Source organism: Coccinella septempunctata, chromosome 3 (assembly GCF_907165205.1).
Source record: "Coccinella septempunctata chromosome 3, icCocSept1.1, whole genome shotgun sequence".
In the NCBI taxonomy this organism is placed as follows: Eukaryota; Metazoa; Arthropoda; class Insecta; order Coleoptera; family Coccinellidae; genus Coccinella; species Coccinella septempunctata.
In genome coordinates this window covers 40669928-40679235 of record NC_058191.1, presented here as the reverse complement: position 1 = coordinate 40679235, position 9308 = coordinate 40669928, and the positions used below count along the sequence as shown (strand labels likewise).

At 37.1% G+C, this 9308-nt stretch overlaps 2 protein-coding genes across 3 annotated transcripts; one reads left to right on the top strand and one right to left on the bottom strand.

Moving 5' to 3' along the window:
* Nucleotides 1-593: 593 nt before the first annotated feature.
* On the bottom strand, nucleotides 594-3684 carry LOC123310603 (translation initiation factor eIF-2B subunit delta). 2 transcript variants are annotated; one of them, XM_044894165.1, is made up of 4 exons: nucleotides 3503-3683; nucleotides 2438-3401; nucleotides 1955-2316; nucleotides 594-883 (listed from the first exon to the last, which is right to left on the bottom strand). In XM_044894165.1, the coding sequence occupies exons 1-4, from the start codon at nucleotides 3525-3527 to the stop codon at nucleotides 684-686; spliced, it is 1551 nt and encodes a 516-aa protein (XP_044750100.1). In that variant the 5' UTR covers nucleotides 3528-3683; the 3' UTR covers nucleotides 594-683. The 2 variants fall into 2 exon arrangements, with proteins under 2 accessions (XP_044750100.1, XP_044750101.1); XM_044894166.1 differs by having other exon boundaries at nucleotides 831-913; nucleotides 1894-2316; nucleotides 3503-3684.
* A 235-nt stretch (nucleotides 3685-3919) lies between these two features.
* On the top strand, nucleotides 3920-9100 carry LOC123310602 (leucine-rich PPR motif-containing protein, mitochondrial). Its single transcript, XM_044894164.1, has 4 exons — nucleotides 3920-4112; nucleotides 4186-4716; nucleotides 4917-7810; nucleotides 8557-9100. Exons 1-4 carry the CDS (start codon nucleotides 3976-3978, stop codon nucleotides 9042-9044), a joined length of 4050 nt encoding a protein of 1349 aa, XP_044750099.1. The 5' UTR covers nucleotides 3920-3975; the 3' UTR covers nucleotides 9045-9100.
* The last annotated feature ends 208 nt before the right edge of the window (nucleotides 9101-9308 follow it).

Genomic DNA, 9308 nt, shown 5'->3' with positions numbered 1-9308 from the left:
CGTCTGGTAACAAATTCATATCTTGCTATGTAAGAATTTGGGAGGATATCTATATCTAAGTACAAAATATCAAAAAAAAGTTTTCTTTTAACCCCATAAATGACTGAACCATTCATGCAAATTTTGAAATTTGGTGGATGCGACATGATTCCTTCTCAATTACTGTTGGCACTTCCACCAGTTTGACGCGATCACCGATAAAATAAAAAAAAATTCGGGCAGCCTCGTAGAAAAATGATTTATTTTTAATGTGAATAAAAATGAGCAATGAGAATTATTCCCATTCTTACCGAGAAGAAATATCGGTCGCATAAATAAATATATCCGGATCCGAGAAGACCCGGATAAAGATCGAACTGATCCGGTTATATAATCGTATGTGGATCGAAAAGATCCGATTACATAACCATAGATATCCGTCAAAATAAATAAAAAAACTTCAATAAGGACAGAGCAGAGCATAGATAAACTAATTATTTGTCTGTGGAATCTAAACTTTCCAGGATAATTACCAAAGATTATTCTACCACTTGATTACCCTTTTTTTGAACCTCTGTTGGGTTGCGTGCAAGGAATAAAAAACGCTTAGCAAATGAAGATAAATTTTTACTGTTAATCTCATTCAGTATATATATATATATTAGCTCAGAAACACTTCAGAATAGTCAAAACTGCATTCAAAACTACATATTGAGGATTCTTGCGGCTTTGCATGCCGCTGGTACGCTGGAACATGGCAATATGGCCAATTCTGTGAAAACTGCCGTTACTAAATCTGAAGGTGTGACATCAAACAAGAGATTGAAGGCAATTGGTTTGTTTTTCTCCTCTTTTTCCAAAGGGCTTATCGCGTTCGTATTTTCAAAGAGTAAATTTGGGTTACCTATAACAAATCCATTATTAATCAAACAATAGAGAGATATGGAAGAAGCGTATAACCCGAACGTACGTTAATAACGTCATGCGGTAATGGAATAACGTCTTGCGCTATCTGGCTCAGATTTTAGTCGTATGGAAGATACGAATTTACGTTATTAGCGTAAGCAACAGATGATCGGTAAATGTCAAAGTTTGTTGTCGATAGGTTATTAGGTTATGCATTTTGGGTTGATTTTATGCTGTTTTTGTGAATAACGTGCATTTATATGGATGTATATCTACAGGAATTTTTGTTTGTGGGGGTGGATTAAACTGTATTGAAAAATACCTGTTCACAGTGATGCTTTCATGATTTTAAAATATGATGAACCTTTAAGTGGCCACTATAGTTACTAAGAAAAAATTGGAATATCATCTGGAGGATATGTAGAGATAACGTAGAATTATTTGTGTACTGCTTTGCTGCCATTAACCTATAAGCCATATATCCAATCTAGATGTTTCTACTTTTATGAGTCTTAATAAAAAAATCTCGAATTGAACCCTTTTATTTCCTATTGAAAACAAGTTACATAGTTCATAATCAACAATATGGGATTGAAATAGGTACTCAGAATTAAACACTAGGATGAAAATTTCTATTTTCATTCGACTCTTCCTTTCATGTGACCCATTAATTGAAGATATACACTTTTACCTTTGGTTATTAGATTATTCTTGAGGAACTCAGTCTCTTCTGTTCTTATAAAAAATTCGATTCAATGTCGATTAAGAGGCCCCTTTTTCATAACATAACCTACTTCTGTCAAAACAAACGGAAAAATAGTAATGCGCAAGGCAAGAAAACAACGTAAATTACGATAACGTTCAACGTTATCCACCCGTAAATTACGGCATGCGGTAACGTTAATACCGCCCGCTATTCTGAAAATGGAAATACGCATGCGTCGTAACGTTATTAGCGCTTGACGTTATTACCGCATGACGTTAAGGATGCTTCCATATCTCTCTAATTACATCGACAGCTGTCAAAAAATATTTAACCTCAATTCTTCAAGGTCACAACTCAACTTACCAAGCTCATTGCATACCATACCATCAGTTTGTTCTTTTTCTGTGAACTTATATGTTTCGCAACATACAAGGACAGGTTTACTGTAGAATTGTGCCATCCTTGCAATTTGAGCCGTACCAGCTTTTGACACAAGATATCCATTAGTCATCAGAGCATCAGCTTCTAGTAATACTGTGGTTACAGAGGGCATTACATGACTCAAGGCATGAATCATGACATATTGATGTTTGATACCAACAGCAGCAATTTTTTTGAGCATCTCTTCCCCTCCAAAGGATGGTCTGCTATCAACTATTATAACAGAAAAGTCCTTTTTCTGCTCTTTAAATGTGTCGACCAAAATATTGAATATTGTATGTGACCTATAATTTGAAACTTAGTTTATTCACACTACAATCTTCATTAGAAATAAAAAAGTAAGACAAAGAAATTTACCAATACAACTCATCCCAACAAGTTAAAAGAAAACAAATTTCAACTTACCAACCAAAAACCAGTATTTCATCATTGTTGAAAATTTTTTCTTTTATTTTCAAGCTTATAGCCATTCCCGCCTTTATTATTTGATCTTGAATGAAGGTATCAATGAAATCAGTAAGCTTCTCTTTTTTCTCTTCATCAGGTAGATTCTTATCTAATTGCATCAAGAACGTTTTGAATGCTTTGAAAGCATTCATCATAAAAAATGTAACATGCTTTCGCTGCTGCAAAAAATCTACAGACCTGTCTAAAGCCGTTTCTATATACCTACAAAATTCTTGACCAGGTGGAACTTTCACAGTTAGAACTAAACTCTCAATAGCTGATAAAAACTTGACTGTTTTCTCATTAGAACCTGGCAAACTACCAGTACAATATAGTATTCCAAATTTTATGAAAGCTGGATGAACATCAGGTACAACTGGAGGGTACACTTCTTCAATTGGTTTAAAACTATTAGATGCTAGAAGATGGTTGAAAAAATTTACATTTTTACATTCTTCAACTTTAGGTGCTGAACAAGGTTTTGAAATTGCCTTTTCTTCTATTTTTGTATCAGATATTTTGGTATCTGTTGTTTTAACATTATTCTTATTCTTCTCCGTTTCCTGTTTCATTTTTGCCAATCTTTGAGCCTCTTGAATTTCTCTCCTTCTAGCCTTAAGTTCAGCTTTACTTAAAACTTCCTTTGAATCAGTCTTATCCGTCAGTTTAGCTTGCTCTGCTTGTTTCTTCTCCCATTCTAACTTTCTTTTCTGTTTTTCACTCATATTATCTTTTTTTTCTGAACAATTCGACAGTACTTCTCCTGCTGGCTGAATATTTTCTTCAACTTTGACTTCTGCAGCGGTCTCTTTATTTTTCTGATTAATCTTCAATTCGGCTTTATTATCATCTGTTTGTTTAGCTTGTACTTTCAAAGCTCTTCGTTCTTTTTTTGTTAGACCATCTGAACCTATTTTTTCTTCTGAAATAATGAAATGTGTTAAATAAGCAATGGTTTATCAAATATCAAAAAAATGCTATCCTCTAAGAACAGATGGATATATTTTGCATAACAGCAGTTACCTTTGTTAGGTTTCTTTTTATCCATTTTGACAGAAGTTCAGTTATCAATATTAATTAATCCTGTCTCTGGGGATATGATGAATATTATTAATAGGAATATAAAAATCGAAAAAATGTTGAGTTCATAAATCACATCACATTTATATTTTTGAATAGAGGTTGAGTAGTCAATGACGTTTCGACATTTCTATGGTTTGTGAGTTTTTTTTGTAATTTTTTGTAATCATACTACTACTACTATTTTGCAAATCAAATATATACTGTTCATTTCTATTCGATCATTTATTACAAAATCATCCTTAAAGAATTCACAATACATCCATAGATGCAAATTACGGACTGTACGATTCGGTTCTTTTCTATCCGGATATACAATATCCGATTCGAATAATAATTTTCTTTGCTGATTACCGATTCCGATTTCATGCTTCAATCAATCTAAAATCTAAACGAAAAACGAAAATCTTAAAAGTATGGCTTCGATATTAAGGTCTTCAAAATTTGCCAGATATGTTGTAGGGTTCGCTAGAAATGTTGTTGTGAACACACCAAGAGAATTTGATGGAAATTTCGTTAATGCTTCCCAATGTTTGTGTGGAGCCGTAACTACGTAAGTCACGTTTCAGAACCTTCAATAACCGGCAAGACCATTACGCAATTTCATAACTATTACGTTTTTTCAGACCATTTTCATCTCAAGCAACATTGCATCATGAACAGAATTTGGAAAAAAGCTTAAAAAGAATAGATCAAGATGTTAGAAAATCAGGTAGAATATCTAAACGAGACATTGAGGATGTCTTGGAAGAAATCAGATCAAATCGTTCAGCAACAACTTCACAGTCCCTGCTTGTTATCAGATGTTGCGGTAACTTAGTGCCCGAAGAATTACCAGAAGTCCGAACAAAACTAGTCAAAGAAATATGGAATACTTTACACAAACTAAATGTACCAATGGATGTATCTCATTACAATGCTCTGTTACGAGTGTATATAGAGAATGAATATGAGTTTTCTCCTGTAGATTTTCTGTCTGAAATGAAAGAAAAGAATATCGAACCTAACCGAGTGACGTACCAGCGTTTGATCATGCAATATTGCTTAAAAGGTGATATAGAAGGAGCAACAAATATATTAGAACATATGAAGCAACAACAATTACCAGTGAATGAAAATGTATTCAATGCACTTATTGTTGGACACTCAAACCTAAAGTAAGAATTGAAGATTTCTAATGATTTTATTGAAGCATTTGAAGTTTCGGTAAAAGTTTTACTTTTATGTTGTTGTGTTTGTTTTACGGTTTTCTGAATTCTGAGGGATTTTATCGCATTTTTGGGATCTTGTTCTTAAAAGTCTTATATTAGATCAGGTAATATTACTTGCATGCACTTGAACTTGAAATTTGTTTCAGTGATATGGAATCGGCACAGGATGTGTTGAATTTGATGGTGCAGGCTGGACTGGAGCCGAGTGCGGACACTTACACATCGTTACTCTGCGGATATGCCAAGCAGGGTGATATAGAAACAATGAAAAAGATCCTTGAAGAATGTGAAGCTAAAGATATATTTTTACTCGATAAAGATTTCTTAGAAATTGCATCTGCTCTTGCCATAAACGGTCACGACGAACATTTGCCAGTAATTTTAGGAAAAATGCGCAAGGCTGTGGGTTATAATCAGGATGCAGTTAATACAGTTTTGAATTTGGTGAATAAAGCGAGAGAGAAACCTGCCTATGAAATTCTCAAAACGATGAACAGGAATTATAACAAAGATGGCTCACCTGTGAACAGTGGTGTCTTTTTCATAAAACAACTGATAAAAATGAGAAGACCCGTTAAAAGCATCATAGAATTGTGTGACAAAATGGATCTTGACGGATTAATGAGCAAACCCCTCCTTTTTGCCCTTGAAACGGCAATAGAAAAGGGTAACGAACAAATCGCGTATCCGCTTATGGAAGAATTGAGAAAACGTGGACAAGAGATAAGGCCGCACTTTTTTTGGCCTCTGATTCGAATCAGATCCAAAGATGACGGAAATGAGGGGGTTCTTCAGGTGTTGAGTAAAATGAAGAGTATGGGGGTGCCACTCAGTAACGAAACTATAAAAGACTTTGTCATTCCCAGTTTAAAAGGTAGCTTTAGTGATATAATAAAAATTTTAACCCAGTCTGATATATCGGTTGGAAGCAGCGCTTTGAACATAGCAATTTCGCTTCTGAGACAAGACAGAATACAGGAGGTTTCCTGGCTAATGACTCGAGTCCCAGCTTATTACAATCCCGAAGCGATGGCTCGTTGCCTGTCTCAGGCTTTCTACAAAACGAAGGATCTAGACTCCTACATGACGATCATAAGGGAAATTTACGAGAATTTAGATAGACGTGTCAACTTTGTGAGGGGAGAACACGAGAAGTTTCTGAGTAAAGCCGAAGTCGTCGGTAATTTGGTAGCGGATTTGATGTTCAGCAAGACCAACTTTCCCCTGGTGATCGAAGACGTGCTGACCAGGCTGAAAGAGCAAGGTTTGAGTATATCGACCAGCGCTGCCGAAAAAATTCAAGAATCGTTAGGGGACAAGGTGAACGATCAAATTTCAGCCCTATTGGGAACGTTGACGTCTGGGGAACTGACACCCACTTCTCTCTCTCGTAAACCCCCGGTATACATCCCTTCGCATCAGATGAACATGGCTCAGTTGGAAAAACTGATCGAAAATTGTTCGACCAAAAATATGGATGTGAGAGGGCTGAAACGACAACTATTCTCCCTTTACTATCGAGCTAGGGAGTTGGAAAAGACTGAAACTCTCATGGAAGATCTGAAAAAAACCCCGGACTTCTTCTACTCCCCTGGCATCTACGCCCAACTGATGGATCTTTACGCCTATCATGACAAGTTCGAAAAGGCCACCGAGTACTTGGAGAAACTGAAAGAAATGGAGAAAGACGTCTGCCTGAGCGACACCAAAATTCTGCGTTACGCTTTCCTCCTGTACAAAAATGACAGGTTCGAAGAGGCCCTGAAATTCATGGAGGAAACGAACAGGGACCGAACCTCGGGCGAGGAAGAGAAAAATTTCGTTTACATATCGTTAGCCTGGCGATTCATGAATTCTGTGGCGGAGAAGGGTCGCGTGGAAGATTTAGAAAAACTGTTCAATCTGTTGGTGTCGAAGGAGTACGTTGCTGTGAATAACGTTTTACTCGGACCCTTGATAAAGGTGCACCTTGTTAACAATGATCTAGATAAGGCGCTGGCGAAATTCGAGGAGATGGTCAATCTGTACAAGGCGACTCCGTGGAAGAACGAACTGGCTTGTAGATTGATCCAAGCTGAAGATGCTGAAAAGCTCCAAAAATTGACGGATTTGAGCACAATGGTCCACGGTGAAATCAACAGTTTGTACGATTTGGTGTTCTCGTTCATAGAGTGCGGAAGGATCAGACAGGCCAGGAGGATATTGGAAACTCCAGGACTTCAAAACAGACCGCATAGGTTGAACACAGCGTGCGAACGTTACAGGCAAGAAGGCATGGTTAAACCGTTGGAACACCTGAAGGATGCCACGAAAGATCTGAATCACATCGATAGATCCGAAATTTACTACCAGTTATTGCTGAGTTACATCAAAGAAGACGACACTGATAAAGCTATGGGTTTATGGACGCAGATGCAAGAAGAGAACTTACCACCTTCCGATCAGTTCCTAATCACCCTATCCAAGCATCTACAAGAAAAAGGTATGGAAGTGCCGTTCATCGTTCCGGAAGAAAAAAAAGTGATGATAGTAAAACCCGAAGAACCCCCCAAAAAAACCCCCATACACATTTTCAGGAGCTTCTTGAAATCCGACAAGTACCTGGAGGCTTTCGAGTACAGGAGAAACGTGAATAACCAGTGGAACAACATGGAATCGGCGGAACTCTTGGAGAAGCTGGTCCAGAATAACGAACTGGATAAAGCTTTCACCCTCACCATGGAACTGATCAATAAGAACAATCCACCGATAAGCAGGGTTTTCAAGTTTGCCATGAACAGGCTGGCGTTGGCGGGTAAAGTTGATGAAATTCGGGCTATCGGAGCTAAGATCGATATGGATATGAAGAAGGTTTTGTCTTACGATAATAGGTTATGTCATGCGACTGTCGTTGCTGGCAAGGCGATCGAATATCTGGAGCATCTCGATAGGGAAATAGACTCTGCAAATACGGATGAGGAATTGAAGTATGTGAGTGAGAAATTTCCACGAGGAGGGGCATATGGCATTTTAGAACATCATCCTGAGCTATTGGAACAATGTGAGTAATATTACATTACCTTAGTGCAATCATGGCAAATATAAAAAACAACGAAGAAAAGTTGAAACTTAAATCCTTAGAACATAAATACATGGAATGGACATTGACGTGCTATGAATGTATTTGTTGTGGTAAAACATTTTATGCTTCGCTGTCTAGCGCGACACTAAGGCAGTGGCGTAAAATAAATAAATTTATATATCTCCTACCTTTTTTACGGAAAATTGACGTGACAATGATGTCATATTCAACTATCTCAATTGTGATTGGCGACACTAAGCAACTATCTCACTCCAGTCTTTGGACATTGGACAACAACAAATGTTTATTTTCCATTCCAAGTATCTATGTTCCAAGCTTAAATCACGGAGTAACATCAGAGCAAAGAGTACTCTCTTCGCAGTAGGTCAGAAGATGAGTAGATTCAATACACTGGTATCGATCATTGAACTCTATGGGTTCCCATAGAGTTCAATGATATCGATCCAGAGAATTAACCGTTGACGTGAAGTTAATTCTATGGTTTCTTGTGGAGTTTCGAATATTGGTCATTTTCGGAAATTTTTCAAAAATAATTTTATTCATTATCACACGGCCAAGATATATGCTAAAAGTGAAACTACTTTATGCCGACGAAAATTCCCTACAACTTATATTACCCGTTTTGTAGATCAGGAATAGGATGAATATCACCACTAAAACGAGATCACTTTCTGTTACTTTTCTAAGATAATTTCTCTTTCCAGATGAAAGCGTAACGAAAAAATATGCTGCTAAAGGAATTTTGGCTCCTGTTAACATCCTGTGGACTCATTACTTCACCAAAGGCAACTACGAGAAAGCTAAAGAGTTGTGGGATAATTACCTGACAGGCGCATCAAGAATAATGTTCCAAAGGGTCGTTCAAGTCGCGAGAAACACACACAATGAGGAGGTAGTCAGGAATTTGATTGTTCATCTGAAGACTAGTAACATCACAGAGGGGGCGTTGGGCAATGTGTACAGTTGTTTATTAGACATTAAATATGCAAAAGGCCCAGCCAATGAAGTAGTAGAAACCTTTGAGGAAGCACTCAAAGACGTCAGTGTGGATAGCATGAACAGAACGGCGATTCTTAGGGTTAAAAGTTGCTACGATGAAATAGGGAAACCTTTCAACCATAAAGTCCCCCCAAAGAATAAGAACCAAAACACGAGCAGTAGTAGTTCTAGTAGTGAAGTCGAAACTAAATAGGTTTAAGATTCGTTATAATGTAATTAATTGTTTTATAATAAAACTTCCCAACACAAGTGGTTCGTTTCAATCTCGAATTTCTGAATACGAGTACCATACTCGTATATATATATAATAAGTCACGTAGTGCTGAAACATCCTGTATTGATTGGTTCAGTATACAGGGTCGGCAGAATGTCTTTTGCGGTACTTACGGGTACTACCAAAAGATTATTGGCGTCTCTCGGCTCGGTTGGCATGGTTAAACCTATTCTAACGAACTGA